The following is a 19414-nucleotide window of genomic DNA, read 5'->3' as shown; positions in this document are numbered from 1 at the left end:
GCAAGAGGATTCACCCAGCAGAGCTGCATATAGCTCCTCCCCTCTACGTCAGTCCCAGTCATTCGACCAAGAAACAACGAGAAAGGAGTAACCAAGGGTGAAGTGGTGACTGGAGTATAATTTAAAAGATATTTACCTGCCTTAAAACAGGGCGGGCCGTGGACTGATCACACAACAGAAGAAAGGAATTTATCAGGTAAGCATAAATTATGTTTTCTTCTGTTATGTGTGATCAGTCCACGGGTCATCATTACTTCTGGGATACCAATACCAAAGCAAAAGTACACGGATGACGGGAGGGATAGGCAGGCTCATTATACAGAAGGAACCACTGCCTGAAGAACCTTTCTCCCAAAAATAGCCTCCGAAGAAGCAAAAGTGTCAAATTTGTAAAATTTGGAAAAAGTATGAAGCGAAGACCAAGTTGCAGCCTTGCAAATCTGTTCAACAGAGGCCTCATTCTTAAAGGCCCAAGTGGAAGCCACAGCTCTAGTGGAGTGAGCTGTAATTCTTTCAGGAGGCTGCTGTCCAGCAGTCTCATAGGCTAAACGTATTATGCTACGAAGCCAAAAAGAGAGAGAGGTAGCAGAAGCTTTTTGACCTCTCCTCTGTCCAGAGTAAACGACAAACAAGGAAGAAGTTTGGCGAAAATCTTTAGTTGCCTGCAAGTAGAACTTGAGGGCACGAACTACATCCAGATTGTGTAAAAGACGTTCCTTCTTTGAAGAAGGATTTGGACACAAGGATGGGACAACAATCTCTTGATTGATGTTCCTGTTAGTGACTACCTTAGGTAAGAACCCAGGTTTAGTACGCAGAACTACCTTGTCTGAGTGAAAAATCAGATAAGGGGAATCACAATGTAAGGCTGATAACTCAGAGACTCTTCGAGCCGAGGAAATAGCCATTAAAAACAGAACTTTCCAAGATAACATTTTTATATCAATGGAATGAAGGGGTTCAAACGGAACACCCTGTAAAACGTTAAGAACTAAGTTTAAACTCCATGGTGGAGCAACAGCTTTAAACACAGGCTTGATCCTAGCTAAAGCCTGACAAAAGGACTGGACGTCTGGATTTTCTGACAGACGTCTGTGTAACAAGATGGACAGAGCTGAAATCTGTCCCTTTAATGAACTAGCTGATAAACCCTTTTCTAAACCTTCTTGTAGAAAAGACAATATCCTAGCGATCCTAACCTTACTCCAGGAGTAACCTTTGGATTCGCACCAGTATAGGTATTTCCGCCATATTTTATGGTAAATCCTTCTGGTAACAGGCTTCCTAGCCTGAATCAGGGTATCAATAACCGACTCAGAAAAACCACGTTTTGATAAAATCAAGCGTTCAATTTCCAAGCAGTCAGCTTCAGAGAAGTTAGATTTTGATGTTTGAATGGACCCTGTATCAGAAGGTCCTGTCTCAGAGGTAGAGACCAAGGCGGACAGGATGACATGTCCACTAGATCTGCATACCAAGTCCTGCGTGGCCAAGCAGGTGCTATTAGAATTACTGATGCTCTCTCCTGTTTGATTTTGGCAATCAATCGAGGAAGCAGCGGGAAGGGTGGAAACACATAAGCCATCCTGAAGTTCCAAGGTGCTGTCAAAGCATCTATCAGAACTGCTCCCGGATCCCTGGATCTGGACCCGTAGCGAGGAAGTTTGGCGTTCTGGCGAGACGCCATGAGATCTATCTCTGGTTTGCCCCAACGTCGAAGTATTTGGGCAAAGACCTCCGGATGAAGTTCCCACTCCCCCGGATGAAGAGTCTGGCGACTCAAGAAATCCGCCTCCCAGTTCTCCACTCCCGGGATGTGGATTGCTGACAGGTGGCAAGAGTGAGACTCTGCCCAGCGAATTATCTTTGATACTTCCATCATTGCTAGGGAGCTTCTTGTCCCTCCCTGATGGTTGATGTAAGCTACAGTCGTGATGTTGTCCGACTGAAACCTGATGAACCCCCGAGTTATTAACTGGGGCCAAGCCAGAAGGGCATTGAGAACTGCTCTCAATTCCAGAATGTTTATTGGAAGGAGACTCTCCTCCTGATTCCATAGTCCCTGAGCCTTCAGAGAATTCCAGACAGCGCCCCAACCTAGTAGGCTGGCGTCTGTTGTTACAATTGTCCAGTCTGGCCTGCTGAATGGCATTCCCCTGGACAGGTGTGGCCGATGAAGCCACCATAGAAGAGAATTTCTGGTCTCTTGATTCAGATTCAGAGTAGGGGACAAATCTGAGTAATCCCCATTCCACTGACTTAGCATGCATAGTTGCAGCGGTCTGAGGTGTAGGCGTGCAAAAGGTACTATGTCCATTGCCGCTACCATTAAGCCGATCACCTCCATGCATTGAGCTACTGACGGGTGTTGAATGGAATGAAGGACGCGGCATGCATTTTGAAGTTTTGTTAACCTGTCTTCTGTCAGGTAAATCTTCATTTCTACAGAATCTATAAGAGTCCCCAAGAATGGAACTCTTGTGAGAGGAAAGAGAGAACTCTTCTTTTCGTTCACTTTCCATCCATGCGACCTTAGAAATGCCAGAACTAACTCTGTATGAGACTTGGCAGTTTGAAAGCTTGAAGCTTGTATTAGAATGTCGTCTAGGTACGGAGCTACCGAAATCCCTCGCGGTCTTAGTACCGCTAGAAGGGCACCCAGAACCTTTGTGAAGATTCTTGGAGCCGTAGCCAATCCGAATGGAAGAGCTACAAACTGGTAGTGCCTGTCTAAGAAGGCAAACCTTAGATACCGGTGATGATCTTTGTGGATCGGTATGTGAAGGTAAGCATCCTTTAAATCCACTGTGGTCATGTACTGACCCTCTTGGATCATGGGTAAGATTGTCCGAATAGTTTCCATTTTGAACGATGGAACTCTTAGGAATTTGTTTAGAGTCTTTAAATCTAAGATTGGCCTGAAAGTTCCCTCTTTTTTGGGAACCACAAACAGGTTTGAGTAGAACCCTTGTCCTTGTTCCGACCACGGAACCGGATGGATCACTCCCATTGTTAACAGATCTTGTACGCAGCGTAGAAACGCTTCTTTCTTTATCTGGTTTGTTGACAACCTTGACAGATGAAATCTCCCTCTTGGGGGAGATAATTTGAAGTCTAGAAGGTATCCCTGAGATATGATCTCTAGTGCCCAGGGATCCTGAACATCTCTTGCCCAGGCCTGGGCGAAGAGAGAGAGTCTGCCCCCTACTAGATCCGGTCCCGGATCGGGGGCTCTCGGTTCATGCTGTCTTTGGGGCAGCAGCAGGTTTCCTGGCCTGCTTGCTCTTGTTCCAGGACTGGTTAGGCTTCCAGCCTTGCCTGTAACGAGCAACAGCTCCTTCCTGTTTTGGTGCAGTGGAGGTTGATGCTGCTCCTGTTTTGAAATTCCGAAAGGGACGAAAATTAGACTGTCTAGCCTTAGCTTTGGCCTTGTCTTGAGGTAGGGCGTGGCCCTTACCTCCCGTAATGTCAGCGATAATTTCTTTCAAACCGGGCCCGAATAAGGACTGCCCCTTGAAAGGTATATTAAGTAATTTGGACTTAGAAGTAACATCAGCTGACCAGGATTTTAGCCACAGTGCCCTGCGTGCCTGTATGGCGAATCCTGAGTTCTTAGCCGTAAGTTTGGTTAAATGTACTACGGCCTCCGAAATGAAAGAATTAGCTAGTTTAAGGACTCTAAGCCTGTCCGTAATGTCGTCTAGCGTAGAGGAACTAAGGTTCTCTTCAAGCGACTCAATCCAAAATGCTGCCGCAGCCGTAATCGGCGCGATACATGCAAGGGGTTGTAATATAAAACCTTAACAAACATTTTCTTAAGGTAACCCTCTAATTTTTTATCCATTGGATCTGAGAAAGCACAGCTATCCTCCACCGGGATAGTGGTACGCTTAGCTAAAGTAGAAACTGCTCCCTCCACCTTGGGGACCGTTTGCCATAAGTCCCGAGTGGTGGCGTCTATTGGAAACATCTTTCTAAATATTGGAGGGGGTGAGAACGGCACACCGGGTCTATCCCACTCCTTAGTAACAATTTCAGTTAGTCTCTTAGGTATAGGAAAAACGTCAGTACTCGCCGGTACCGCAAAGTATTTATCCAACCTACACAGTTTCTCTGGTATTGCAACAGTGTTACAATCGTTGAGAGCTGCTAAGACCTCCCCTAGTAGTACACGGAGGTTCTCCAATTTAAATTTAAAATTTGAAATATCTGAGTCCAATCTGTTTGGATCAGAACCGTCACCCACAGAATGAAGCTCTCCGTCCTCATGCTCTGCGAGCTGTGACGCAGTATCAGACATGGCCCTAGCATTGTCAGCGCACTCTGTTCTCACCCCAGAGTGATCACGCTTGCCTCTTAGTTCAGGTAATTTAGACAAAACTTCAGTCATAACAGTAGCCATATCTTGTAATGTTATCTGTAATGGCCGCCCAGATGTACTAGGCGCCAAAATATCACGCACCTCCCGGGCGGGAGATGCAGGTACTGTCGCGTGAGGCGAGTTAGTCGGCATAACTCTCCCCTCGCTGTTTGGTGAAATTTGTTCACATTGTACAGATTGACTTTTATTTAAAGTAGCATCAATACAGTTAGTACATAAATTTCTATTGGGCTCCACCTTGGCATTGGAACAAATGACACAGATATCTTCCTCTGAGTCAGACATGTTTAACACACTAGCAAAAAACTTACAACTTGGTTATAATCTTTTTTAGCAAAAAACGTACTGTGCCTCAAAGAGGTACTAACGATTAAATGACAGTTGAAATAATGAACTGAAAAACAGTTATTGCATCAAATTTTAAAACAACACAACTTTTAGCAAAGGTTTGTTCCCATTAGTAAAAAACAACACTAATTAAATTTGTACATAAGAAAAACAAAACAACGTTTTTTATACACAGTCACTATAAGAATTCTCACAGCTCTGCTGAGAGAATTTACCTCCCTTCAAAGAAGTTTGAAGACCCCTGAGATCTGTCAGAGATGAACCGGATCATGCAGGACATATAAAAGTAGCTGACTGGAATTTTTTGATGCGTAGCAAAGAGCGCCAAAAACGGCCCCTCCCTCTCCCACACAGCAGTGAAGAGAAACGAAACTGTCACAATTAAAGCAAAAAACTGCCAAGTGGAAAATAATGCCCAAACATTTATTCACACAGTACCTCAGCAATGTAAACGATTCTACATTCCAGCAAAAACGTTTAACATGAGAATAGTTATTAAAAGGGTTAGTGACCTTAACACAGTAGTTCCGGTGAAATACCATCCCCAGAATACTGAAGTGTATACATACATGTCATTTTAACGGTATGGCAGGCTTTTCTCATCAATTCCATTCAGAAAATAAAAACTGCCACATACCTCAATGCAGATTCATCTGCCCGCTGTCCCCTGATCTGAAGCCTTTACCTCCCTCAGATGGTCGAGAACAGCAATATGATCTTAACGACTCCGGTTAAAATCATAGTAAAAAATCTCTGTCAGATTCTTCCTCAAACTCTGCCAGAGAAGTAATAACACGCTCCGGTGCTATTTTAAAATAACAAACTTTTGATTGAAGTCATAAAAACTAAGTATAATCACCATAGTCCTCTCACACATCCTATCTAGTCGTTGGGTGCAAGAGAATGACTGGGACTGACGTAGAGGGGAGGAGCTATATGCAGCTCTGCTGGGTGAATCCTCTTGCATTTCCTGTTGGGGAGGAGTTATATCCCAGAAGTAATGATGACCCGTGGACTGATCACACAACAGAAGAAAATAATTTTATACCAAAAACGCATCTTCTGTCCGTATACGAATCTGAAGTTTTTTTTCAATACTTGCCGTCATTGCCCCTGCAGCCAACAGTGGAGCGAGTGCCTGTCGTCTCCAATTTTGACAGCACACGTTCCTTCTCCAGGTGCGCATGTGCATTCAATGCATCCAACAGCCATATACACAGAATCTCAATGCTTCGTCGTGCATTAAGATTCTGTGTTTCAGATTGAGCATTTGCAGAGGATGTGGAAATGTGCGCTCCAGATCGGAAAATATGGGCGTTTCACAATACATGATTGACAGAACCTCCCTGCAGCACTGTCCCTGAAGAAAAAATAATCGGCTGCATGGGCGGATAGTGGATGGCAAATTCGGTAACTATTTTTATTTATTTTAAAATGCTTCCGTAGCGCTTATGCTCTACAAACTAAGGTCAATATTTAATTAATTGCTTGATTATCAATACTTTAATGATTTTCATTGAACATTTATAGTCCCTTTCAGAAAGAAAACAAAATTTATTCTTACCTGATAAATTTATTTATTTTCTGGCATGGAGAGTCCATGATTCCATTCCAATTACTATTGGGAATTCAACTCCTGGCCAGCAGGAGGAGGCAAAGAACAACCCAGCAGAGCTGTTAAGTGTCACTCCCATTACCCATAATCCCTAGTCATTCGGCCAAAGGAAAATGGAAATAGAAGATGACAAGGGTTAAGAGGTGCCTGAGGTTTATACAGAAAAAAATGCCGTCTTAAATCTAATTAAGGGCGGGTCGTGGACTCTCCATGCCAGGAAAGAAAGAAATTTATCAGGTAAGCATACATTTTGTTTTCTTTTTAATGGCATGGAGAGTCCACGATTCCATTCCAATTACTATTGGGAACCAATACCCAAGCTAGAGGACACAGAATGGAAGGGAGGGAGAACAAGACAGGCGGACCTAAACAAAAGGTACCACCGCTTCAAGAACTTTTCTCCCAAAGGAAGCTTCAGCCGAGGCAAAGTATCAAAAGGTATGCAATGAGGACCAAGTGGCCGCCTTGCAGATTTGTTCCACAGAAGCTTCATCTTTAAAAGCCCAGGAAGAAGAGACAGACCTGGTGGAATGATATGTAATTCTCTCAGGAAGCTGCTGTCCAACTGTCTCATAAGCCAACCTGATAACACTTCTCAGCCAGAGAGAAAAGGTAGTAGAAGTGGCCTTCTGACCCTTACGCTTACCAGAGAAAACAATGAACAGGGCAGATGATTGCCTAAAATCTTTAGTTGCTTGAAGGTAAAATTTTAGAGCACAACATCAAGGTTATGCAACAGGCGTTCCTTCTGAGAAGAAGGATTAGGACAAAAGGAAGAAACAACTATTTCCTGATTGATATTGCGATCCGATACTACCTTGGGAAGAAATCCCAACTTAGTAAAAAGAACTGCCTTATCCGCATGAAAAATAAGGTAAGGGGAGTCACACTGCAGAGCCGAAAGCTCGGAAACTCTGCGAGCAGAAGAAATAGCAAGAAGAAACAAAACTTTCCAAGATAACAACTTAATATCAACTAAATGCATAGGCTCAAACGGTGCCTGTTGCAGAACTCTAAGAACAAGATTAAGGCTCCAAGGGGGAGCAACAAGTTTAAACACAGGCCATATTCTGAAAAAGACCTGCACAAAAGATTGAACATCTGGTAGATCTGCCAGACATTTATGCAAAAGGATAGACAGTGCAGAAATCTGACCCTTCAGAGTGCTGACTGATAAACCTTTCTCCAGGCCCTCCTGAAGAAAAGCCAAAATTCGAGAAATCCTCACCCTGCTCCAAGAGAAACCCTTCGCTTCACACCAATAAAGGAATTACGCCATACCTTATGGTAAATCTTACGAGTAACAGGTTTACGAGCCTGAAGCATGGTATCAATCTCAGAGAAACCCCACAAAGCCAAGACAAGGGTTTCTTTTTCAAAGCAGTCAGCTTCAGAGAATCTAGATTTGCATGGAGGAAGGGACCCTGAAGTAGCAGGTCCTTCCTCAAAGGTAACCTCCAAGGGGAAGAGATGACATCTTCACCAGATCCGCAAACCAGGTATGCAAGACTGAAGTTCCAAGGCACCGCCAGAGCAAAGATCAGAGCGACTTGTGGATCTCTTGATCTTGAACCGTACTTTGGAAGCTTGGCGTTTAGATGCGACGCCATCAGATCCAACTCTGGAACCCCCATCTGAGGGCTATCAATGTGAATACCTCCGGATGAAGAGCCCACATCATGCACAGTTGTAAAGGTCTGAGATGGAACCTGGCAAAAGGAATGATGTCCATGCAGAACACAATGAGACCAATCACCTACATACACTGAGCCACAGAAGGACTCAAGGAGGTCCAGAGGGCAAGACATGCCGAAGTTAGCTTGCAACGTCACTGGTCTGTTAGAAATATCTTCATGGATATGGAGTCTATGATAGTACCAAGGAATTCCACCCTGGTACTTGGGATAAGAGAACTCTTTTCCAAGTTTATCTTCCATCCATGTGATCGAAGAAGACTGAGAAGGGACTCCGAGAATTCTTCCGCAAGACAAAAGGGTGGTGCTTGAACCAGAATATCGTCCAAGTATGGGGCTACTGCAATACCCTGTGTTTTGGCAACGGCTAGAAGAGCCCCCAGAACCTTCGTAAAGATTCTTGGAGCAGTAGCTTGGCTAAACGGAAGGGCAATGAACTGGAAGTGCTGGTCCAGGAATGCAAACCTCAGGAACTGAAAGTGTTCCCTGTGGATTGGAACATGAAGGTAAGCGTCCTTCAGATCTATAGTGGTCATAAACTGGCCTTCCTGAATTAAAGGAAGGATGGACCTTATTGTCTCCATCTTGAAGGAAGGGACACTGAGAAATTTGTTTAAGCACTTTAGGTCCAGAATTGGGCGGAAAGTTCCCTCCTTTTTGGGACCACGAAAAGGTTTGACTAAAAACCCCAAACCTCTTTCTTCTATAGGCACCAGGACAACAACTCCTGAGGAGGATAGATCCAGAACGCACCCTAGAAAGGCATCCCTCTTTTCTGGTCTGGTAGACAGATTGGAGAGAAGGAATATGCCCCTTGGCGGATGAGATTTGAAGCATATCTTGTATCCCTTGAGATACCACCTCCAGGACCCATGGATTCTATACATTCATAAACTAGGCGTCTGAAAAAAGAGACAGTCTGCCCCCTACACGATTCGTTCCCAGATCAGGGGCCGCCCCTTCATGCCGATTTGTTTTCGCCAAGCTTCTTATTCTGTTTGGATTTATTCCAGGACTGAGCCAGCTTCCAAGTACTCTTGGCTTGGAGGAGGATTGTTGTCGTTGGGATTTGTCAGAACGAAAGGAACAAAAAAATTAGAAGATTGTCATCCCTTAGACTTGTTCTTCTTATCTTGCGGTAGGAAGGCACCCTTGCCTCTGGTAACCTTAGAAATAATGGAGTCCGGGCCTGGACCAACTAATATCTTTCCCTTGAAGGGAAAAGAAAGGAGTCTGGACTTAGAAGTCATATCCGCAGACCAAGACTTCAACCAGAGTGCCCGGCAGACTAGGACTGCAAAGCCAGAGGCCTTTGCATTTAGGCGAATCATTTTCATGTTCGCAACACAGATAAAAGAATTAGCAATTCTCAGAGCTTTAGTTCTGTCTTGAATATCCTCGAGGGGAGATTCCACCTCAATGAGTTCAGACAAAGAGTCACACCAGTAGGTAGCCGCTCCGGCAACCGCGGCAGCTGCAGCCGCCGGTTGAAACATCTTTCTCAGAAAGGTATCTATTTTGTTATCCATCGGCTCTCTGAAAGAAGAACTATCCTCAAGAGGTATAGTAGTACGTTTAGCAAGCGTAGAGATAGCACAATCCACCTTAGGAATGGAGCCCCACAAATCCAGTTGAGAGTCCGGAAAAACAACTTTTTAAAAGTATACAAGGGGGAAAAGGAAGATCCAATTCTTTCCCATTCGTTCTTAATAATGTTCGCCATCTTAACACAGGAAAAGTCAAAGGAACTTTCCTGTTTTCGTAGAATCTGTCTAATTTAGGTATCATAGGTTCTTCAGGCAGTGCGGGCCTCTGGAACCTCTAACGTAGACAGAACCTCCTTTAATAAAAAACGCAAGTGCTCAGTTTTAAATCTAAAGGACGGTTCCACCGCAGCAGGAGGCTTAGACGCCAAGGACTCCAACCCAGAAAGTTCACCCTCTGAAGCTACAGAGGTTAACTCATCATCGGATAACTGGGACATAATAGCTAAATCCATTTAAATATTTAGATGACTCCGGGTCAGGGAGCTATGTTTAACCTTTCTCTTGCGTTTGTTAGAGCGCGGTAATGCACTGAGGACCGCAGACACCGCCGTTTGTAACTGCGCAGGAAGAAGGCCCCCTCCAGATGGAGGATTAGATGTGCTACGGGGAACTGCATGTGGAGTTGATAATGTAGCAAGGGTAGTAACCTCACGGGACACCGAGTCCTGTGAGTTAGACGGCTCAAAGGGACTAAGAGCCATAGCAGGCTTGTCTCCCTTTTTAGACTTTATAACAGTGTTAAGGCATGTGGAATATAATTGAGTGGGCGGGAAAACTACGGTCTCCTCACAATATAAACAGGTATGATTTAGTACAGAAGGAGTACCGTCTAACATGTCAGAGTCCTCCATAGCTCAGGTTGTACCCACAGAAGGACACAAATAAAAACGTTTTTTATTATAGAAAACTGCACCTAATGGCTGGGGCACTCACCAGCTCCTAGACCCAGACAGTTAACAGAGGAAACGTTCTCCTCAGGTTCAAGTCTCAGCCGGAATGGAGGAAATGAACATAGACCACACCCGGTCACATGAAGTGCAAGCCAGTACTTTCCCTGTTATTACAAGTACAGCAAGTAATAGGAGCTGTGCAACACTTTCAAAAATGAAAGTGAAACTTAAAAGTGAAACCTGTTTGTTCCAGCCAAAAATACACAGTCTATCAGCCCGGGGAAAAATTACACAAAGCAGAATGTAAATAATTAATAAATTAATTAACCACAACTGTTCAATAAACCCCCTTCAGAGGATATTAACCCTGGATCCTATCAAGGTATAAAGGAGCCACACTGTGACCCTGTTATAGCGTTTTATGTGTAAAAATTTAAACAATCTTACCTCCAGGATCCATGCTGTGGAACAGAACACAGCCTCTCAAGTGTGACAGTCTTATAGCAGCGCTCCTGACATGGACTTAAGTGAGAGAAAGCAGGCAGTGAAACTCGTCAATACCGATTGCTTAGGAGCTGTTAGCAGTAGTCTGGATGGTTTCGCAGAAAAACTTTCCCTGCATCTCCAGACTCTAACTTTCATCAATACTCTCACTGAGAGGTTGACATGACTACTTAAAACTCCAGTCCTATCTCGAAGGGCAGATACCCTTTTTCAGGACTCTACGAATCTTCCGACACTTCTCTGCCACCTCCTAACATGACGAAACGCAAAGAATAACTGGGGTAATGAGGAAGTGGGAGTCTTTGCCTTCTCTTGGTGGCCAGGTGTTTTATTTCCCAACAGTAAGCAATGAAGCCATGGACTCTCCCTATCTTAGGAAGGAAATATAAACATATTAGTGACCAAATCACTAAAAATAAATAGATATATGTCTTAAGGATCCATGATGTTACAAACATTAGGAGACAACCCCCTCAGTACTCATATGCAAAACATATAGTGCAAATAAACATAAGGGCTAAAAAATCTCCTTGAGGGAGATTATATATGTCTTATACATATTATCTAAGAATGCTGCAGCAATATAAGTTTGCTTTTACAAAATACAAATTTGGCCGCGATAAAAGAGATAAACTCCTCATTATGAAGGAGATAGAGTTGGCATCCATATTAACAACAAGCATAAAATAAAAACATATGCAGTAAGATTAAACTGCCACAAGATGGCAGCAAACTCCATGGAACCACGCAAAAGGACAGGAGAAAATGTCCTGCCAACTGAATACAAGCTTTAAGTACAAAAGCAATTTAGTCCCTCTCCATAACTATGTTCACATTAAATAAAACTTATTATGGTGCGATGCAACAAAAAGCGCCAAAAACACAGCTCGTGGCAGGAAGCGCAGACTAAAGTGCGTGCCACTGAATATTAAAAAAAAAAATGGTGCCAAAGAAAAAAACATAGCCTAAGGGTGTATTACAAATAACACTATACGGCTTAACCGTGAAGAGAAAATCTAATAGGAGTCCAATAAAGGAAAACCCTGTACAAAAACCTTGTCCCAACAAAGTACAAAGTAAGGCACTGCGCTATTGGTGTGCATAACTATCGCCACCAAATACAGACAAATATGCCTATATCAGTATAGTGACCGGCAATCAAATAATGCTGGTCCTCTACGTGAGACAGAGAGAACAGGGGAAAGTGAACGAACTGTATAAGCAAACAGTCTCTCTAGACCCCGTCCTGTCTAAAATAATTAACAGCATAAGCCAGACGAAGGTAAACTGAACCTTAACTCACTGACTCATGTACCAGCCCCACAACATGTGGTAATGGCGCAGAACAGGGACCACATGGAAGCGGTCTTCGCCATATTTCTACCAGATCTGCAACTGGTCAAAATTACAATAAACAGGGGATAAACATTGTGCCTCTAAAATAGCTGATAAATAGCTGTAATATCCCTTAGCAAATAGGATATGAACAGTTGAGGTTCCATAACCAAACAAGAGTAGATTAATCCTCTGCTTTACTCACATTAATACAACCTTCCCCTATACTGAATACCGTGGAAATATGGTGTATAGTGGTTCCTGTTAAGGAGAGACAGGATAGCCCCGTCACTTGCATGAGAATATGTTTTTCAGCCTGCTTCTTCTAGGCTGTTCAGATTAAAATGATATCCCCAGTAGAGGATATAACTAATTTCTCCAGACCCATCTATGAGGCAATAAGGTTCCAACTGGACACTTATCAATGTCCTCTCCCTAAAGATGCTAAGGGAAAGTAACTTAATAAGTAAAAAAGGGACTCCCAGCAGAAGTACCCTTGGTGTGCTGCCCAAAATAATCCCCACAGTATATTATAGAATATTATTATTATTATATTATAGAATAGAAGGAATAAAAGCACTTACCTTAGAAACTTCAGCTGCAGGGCAGGAACAGCTTCTTAGGTATGACAGACTCATCCGATCTCTGACAGGGACCTGTAGAAAAAGAAAAACAGAGTAACCAACACTGGCTTTCTATATAGGGGTAGCATACATCATGGAAGTTTAGCAAGGACTACCTCACAGTCTTCCAACTGCTAAAAGCCACCATTACTCTTACTAAAGAGATTGACATGGACACAGCATAGCCCCAATCCTTGCTTGCAGGGAAAAGTATTAAAGGATTAAATAGTTGATCTTCTTCAGACACATCTTCACACACCCCTACGATGTACGAAGCAAAGAATGACTGGAAGTTATGGGAATTTGGAGTGATACTTAACAGCTCTGCTGGGGTGTTCTTTGCTTCTCCCTGGTGGCCAGGAGTTGAATTCCCACTAGTTATTGAATAGATTTGTGTACTCTCCATGCTATTGGAAAGAAATCACATTTTTTGGACTGATTCTACAAAAAAATGGTGCAAAAGATCTAGATTTGAAACATAAAAGAAGGAACAGAAAACATTAATATCTCATTCATGACTAAGAAATTGCCAAAAGAAAACATGTTTTAAAATATGAAAGGATTTAAAGGGACAGTCTACTTGAAAATGTTTATTGTTTAAAAAGGTAGATAATCCCTTTATTACCCATTCCCCAGTTTTGCATAACCAACACAGTTATATTAATGTACTTTTTACCTCTGTGATTACCTTGTATCTAAGCCTCTGCAGACTGCCCCCTTATCTCAGTTCTTTTGACAGACATGCATTTTAGCCAATCAGTGCTGAGGGTATGTAAATGCATATACATATGTATATGCCCATTTATGATACACTAAACAATAGAGATTTAAAAGGGAAATAAAACCCAAAAGTTTACTTTCATGATTCAAATAGAACATACAATTTTAAACAGCTTTCTAATTTACTTCTATTATCACATTTTCTTAGTTCTTTTGGTATCCTTTGCTGAATAGCAGGGACATACACTCAGGAGCTTGTACGTGTCTGGAACACTATATGGCAGCAATTTTGTAAGAATGTTAACCATTTGAAAGAGCACTAGATGGCAGCACTATTTCCTGACATGTAGAGCTCGTGACACCTACCTAGGTATCGCTTTAACAAAGAATAGTAGCCTGGGAACAAAGCAAATTGAAAACTTTTAAAAAAAATTGTATGCTCTGTCTGAATCACAAAAGGACATTTTTGGGTTTCATATCCCTTTAATTAAACTAGACAATATATTCACACGTTTAACCAAAATGGTGTCATTGGCTATTTCAGTGTGTATTGCATGTAAAGTATAGGGGCTTCTTTTGTGAGCCAATAACGTGTTTTTGTGTGCGAAAAATACTGGGAAATAACAGTGATTGTGACTGGCTCAAGATCAAAAGTGTTTATTGCTGGATGGAAAAGTATAGTTTGTGATTGTCCCCTTAGGTTGAAAAAAGATCAATGTATCAGTGAATTTAGCAATTTAATAATACACATTTTACTTTTATTTTAAAGGGACACTGAACCCAATTTTTTTCTTTCATGATTCAGATAATTTACTCCTATTATCAAAGTTTCTTCATTCTCTTGGTATCTTTATTTGAAAATCAAGAATGTAAGTTTAGAAGCCGGGCCATTTATGGTGAACAACCTGGGTTGTTCTTGCTGATTGGTGGATCAATTCACCTACCAATAAACCAGTGCTGTCCAGTACTGAAACAAAAATTGTCTGGCTCCTTAGCTAAGATGCCGTCTTTTCAAATAAAGAAAGTAAGAGAACAAAGAAAAATTGATAATAGGAGTAAATTAGAAAGTTGCTTAAAATTGCCTGCTCAATCTGAATCACAAAAGAAAAAAATTGGGTTCAGCGTCCCTTTAACTAAAGAAAACTCAGTTACTATTATTTCCATCTGTGTTATCATTTGTCCTGTTTACTACAAAACAATGATCACTGCCCTAAGGATTTTTTTGTGGATAAAAAAATATAAAAACAATATTCCACTAGCTCCATCAACTATCATTACAAAAAGTATAACCCATACAATACATTGTGACTTAAAACCCATATACTCTGTCTCTTTTCCTCATTCTTTCTCTCTCTCTTTCTTCTAGTTGCTGTCTACCTTCTTATTATTCTTAGGTGTAGTACAAGTGTTCAGCTCTTTGGATTATTCTGTCTCTTTATAAATGATAATAAGGTGACTAATAGATATATTAGAAAAAAACAGCATTTTCTGAAGGTGCAGGCAATAACAAAAATAAGGAATCTGTAAGGACTACTTACCCTAATGTGCATGTCTTGGAAGAAGATAAGTAAGGTTTGCCTAATAAGCTGAAATTCTCCAGCTGGTAGACAGTTATACATCTGTAGAGAAAAGCATGAACATCGTCTTACATTAGAATTGTATTTTATAGTACGTCCTTTATGAAATAATAGAAACCAATTATTGTATATGCAAATGTGTTTAAAGGGGCATGCCATAGTTCAGATTATTATATAAAATATTTTATTATGCATAGCAAAAGAAATGCATTATTTACATATGTCCCCTTTTTCTGCAATTGAGAGTTGGAAGCACATACGCTAGACTTCACAAGCCTAACCCTACTACATTCTACAAAGTGACTGAAAATCACTGAAAATTAGGATGATACAGTTTAAATGCATTTAAAACATTTATTTGGTATGCAATGTAGTGTTAAGTTGCTGTGATTTGCTTTGTATAGATAAAGAAAATGTGCTTCTTGTCCCTTTAAGCACAATTGATGTATACTACCACAGAATCCTGTTCCTGTACTAAAGGAGACGAGCAAACAAAACGTAACCATGGTAAAATATTGAAGATTAGCCATACCACAAGTCATGGTACAAGACATCTTAACATGGGGTAGTTCTTTTTGTGAAGAGCACAAAAGAACATACTTACAAGTAAGGATCACAACATGCAGCCAATTAATAAACTTTGTTCTGGAGTTGAGCATAGCTGATATACTTTTCCTTACAGGGTGACCACTTCTGCTAATGGATTTTGATATTTAAAACTCGCTCATATGATTTTAAACAATAAGGGACAGATTACAAGTGGATTGTTATTTAACGCTCCCGCTCATTACTGCCCTAGAAGTAAGCCTTTTGCTCACGTTGGGTTTCTGCTACAAGTTGAAAGTAAACTGTTTTTGCTCGCACACTAACCCGATGTACGTAAAAAGTTGAACTTAGAATATTGCGCGTGCAAGAACCTATTCCCCCATAGAAGACAATGGACCAAAAATGTGGTGAAAAAAACTAACATCAAACTTGCACGCCAACCCAATTGCAAATTCTCAAGTGCGTTAACCCAACATGAAAATATGGATATTTCACATTCCAATGTTCTGCACATAGCAGAATATGTTCTATTTATTTATGAATACATATTTCTACATCTATCTGATGGTAATTTGGTACTATATATATATATATATATATATATATATATATATATACAGCAGTGATGTGCAGTCACTAGAGGCAGGTGAGGTAGTGCTTCACCTCTCATATGGGCAAAAATAAATATTTTTTTTTTATTGGCTTTAAAAAAAATAAAAAAATTGCTATTTTTTTTTCCCCAGCATTTTTTTTTTCACAGCTACATGTTGTGCAATGGAGAGGCACAAGCAGGTCTGCCCACCATTACACAACATGCTGCGCCATCTACTGGATTAAAGTGGTTAAGCTCATTGCATGGCCCATTATCTGCTTATTTGAGGCAGTCCCATTTGGGCTGACCCAATCCAGTGAGAGGCATTAGTAAGTGGAATTTAGGGTTGGGGCTGGATGTTAAATCATATAAAACAAAACAAAAACGGAAAAAAAAAACTTTCGTGTATTTTGTTGCTGTCCTGTGAAGCTGACAGCTTTGCTAAAGTGAAAAAGAGAGTTCTGTTCTTCCCCTCTAAGTGCAGTGGAATGTTCCACTGTCACTTCCTGAATCCTTACAGAGCAGGAAAGGGAGAGAGGCAGAGAGAGCAGACAGTGTTTCAGCCACATTTTATTGTAGTAAGTGCTGCAGCCATAGATTTTACAGGTATACCCCGCTCATACAGCGGGTTAGGGACCGGAGCCCCCCTGTAAAGTGAAAACCGCCTTAAAGTGAAACAAGGCAGTTTTAGCTTTCTTTTCAGTGTTTAAAATCTTAAAAACATGTTTGAACTAACATATATTAGGGGTGCAATAGTGCTACGTTTAGTTTAACACTAGCACAGCAAGTATTCAATTAGTATTCAATAAATACTGTACCTGTAAAATAGTGACAATTACTTTAGTAAAATTTGCCAGACTATAGCAATGAGACACAGATTGCACTGCAATGCAGTTAACAGAGTGAACTAAGCATAACAAAATGGTGGCAGTCACTTTTCTAATAATCTCACAATGATTTACAGCACTTTTTCAAAATGCTTGGAGGTTGAACTTCAGCTCCACAAAGCGCTGTATTAGCGAATCGCTGTAAAGTGAAGCTCTGTAAAGTGAGGTATACCTGTACTGAAATGGATTCTGTTAGTGAAAATAATAATTTAATGAATGTGGTTTAGTGTTTTTGTTGAATTGTGTTCAGATACAGCTCATTAACAGGGGGGGGGGACAGTAAGTGAGCATAACCCAAGCAGAAGAGTAAAGTAGTATTCTACATCTCTTGTGATTCACAAATTGTGTTCAGATACAGCTCATTAACAGGGGGACAGTAAGTGAGCATAACCCAAGCAGAAGAGTAAAGTAGTATTCTACATCTCTTGTGATTCACACATTGTGTTCAGATACAGCTCATTAACAGGGGGGACAGTAAGTGAGCATAACCCAAGCAGAAGAGTAAAGTAGTATTCTACATCTCTTGTGATTCACAAATTGTGTTCAGATACAGCTCATTAACAGGGGGACAGTAAGTGAGCATAACCCAAGCAGAAGAGTAAAGTAGTATTCTATATCTCTTGTGATTCAAAAATTGTGTTCAGATGCAGCTCATTAACAGGGGGACAGTAAGTGAGCATAACCCAAGCAGAAGAGTAAAGTAGTATTCTACATCTCTTGTGAGTCACACATTGTGTTCAGATACAGCTCATTAACAGGGGGGGACAGTAAGTGAGCATAACCCAAGCAGAAGAGTAAAGTAGTATTCTACATCTCTTGTGATTCACACATTGTGTTCAGATGCAGCTCATTAACAGGGGGGGACAGTAAGTGAGCATAACCCAAGCAGAAGAGTAAAGTAGTATTCTACATCTCTTGTGATTCACACATTGTGTTCAGATACAGCTCATTAACAGGGGGGGACAGTAAGTGAGCATAACCCAAGCAGAAGAGTAAAGTAGTATTCTACATCTCTTGTGATTCACAAATTGTGTTCAGATACAGCTCATTAACAGGGAGACAGTAAGTGAGCATAACCCAAGCAGAAGAGTAAAGTAGTATTCTACATCTCTTGTGATTCACACATTGTGTTCAGATACAGCTCATTAACAGGGGGGGACAGTAAGTGAGCATAACCCAAGCAGAAGAGTAAAGTAGTAGTCTACATCTCTTGTGATTCACACATTGTGTTCAGATACAGCTCATTAACAGGGGGGGACAGTAAGTGAGCATAACCCAAGCAGAAGAGTAAAGTAGTAGTCTACATCTCTTGTGATTCACACATTGTGTTCAGATACAGCTCATTAACAGGGGGGGGACAGTAAGTGAGCATAACCCAAGCAGAAGAGTAAAGTAGTATTCTACATCTCTTGTGATTCACACATTGTGTTCAGATACAGCTCATTAACAGGGGGGCAGTGAGCATAACCCAAGCAGAAGAGTAAAGTAGTATTCTACATCTCTTGTGATTCAGACATTGTGTTCAGATACAGCTCATTAACAGGGGGGGGGGGGGGGGGGCAGTAAGTGAGCATAAACCAATACTGACAGGAAGTCAAAGGGTCAATTCAGATTTAAATCCATAATTTAAAACCCAGAGTTTGAAGTTAAGTGTGCAGTGTCCACATTATTTAAATTAAAGTTTTTGACATTGAATATGGCTAAGCCTCCCTTTTTCATGGTTATTTGATTTAATTTCGTACAAACTCCATATATGTTATGTCTGTTCAGTCAGAGGATGCAGTATATATTTTTATTTTTCTCTGTGTCTCCATTTATTTAAAGACTGCTGTTAACTTGTAATTCACAAATCAATTGAAAGCTGTTGCATTGTGTTTTTAATATGTGCTGCTTTTATACAAGTTTATATTAATAAAAGGAGATAATGAGTCATTTAAAAAATATATGTAATTATTGCAGTTAAATGTTTTTAGAAATAATGCCACTGTAAAGTAACTGGTTAAACACATAGTCAAAGGGAGACATTTAAAATTAAACTTTCATGATTGAGGTAGAGCATGCTATTTTAATAGACTTTTCTAGTTATTTATATTTTGAGAATTAGCATCAATTGTTACTGGCCCCATGTCAGCAAATCAAATTAGTTTTTGAAAGG

The 19414-nt window shown here is 41.0% G+C and overlaps 1 protein-coding gene across 2 annotated transcripts in view; it reads right to left on the bottom strand.

Annotated features, from left to right (window-relative positions):
- OSCP1 (organic solute carrier partner 1) overlaps positions 1–19414 on the bottom strand; it is a 269469-nt gene that overhangs the window by 126908 nt on the left and 123147 nt on the right. For both annotated transcript variants that reach the window (XM_053707128.1, XM_053707129.1), the window contains one exon: positions 15196–15276. In XM_053707128.1, coding sequence (XP_053563103.1) covers positions 15196–15276 — 81 coding nt within the window. The remainder of the gene's footprint in view (positions 1–15195; positions 15277–19414) is intronic.

Source organism: Bombina bombina, chromosome 3, assembly GCF_027579735.1.
Source record: "Bombina bombina isolate aBomBom1 chromosome 3, aBomBom1.pri, whole genome shotgun sequence".
NCBI lineage: Eukaryota > Metazoa > Chordata > Amphibia > Anura > Bombinatoridae > Bombina > Bombina bombina.
This window is presented reverse-complemented; position numbering and strand designations above follow the sequence as displayed.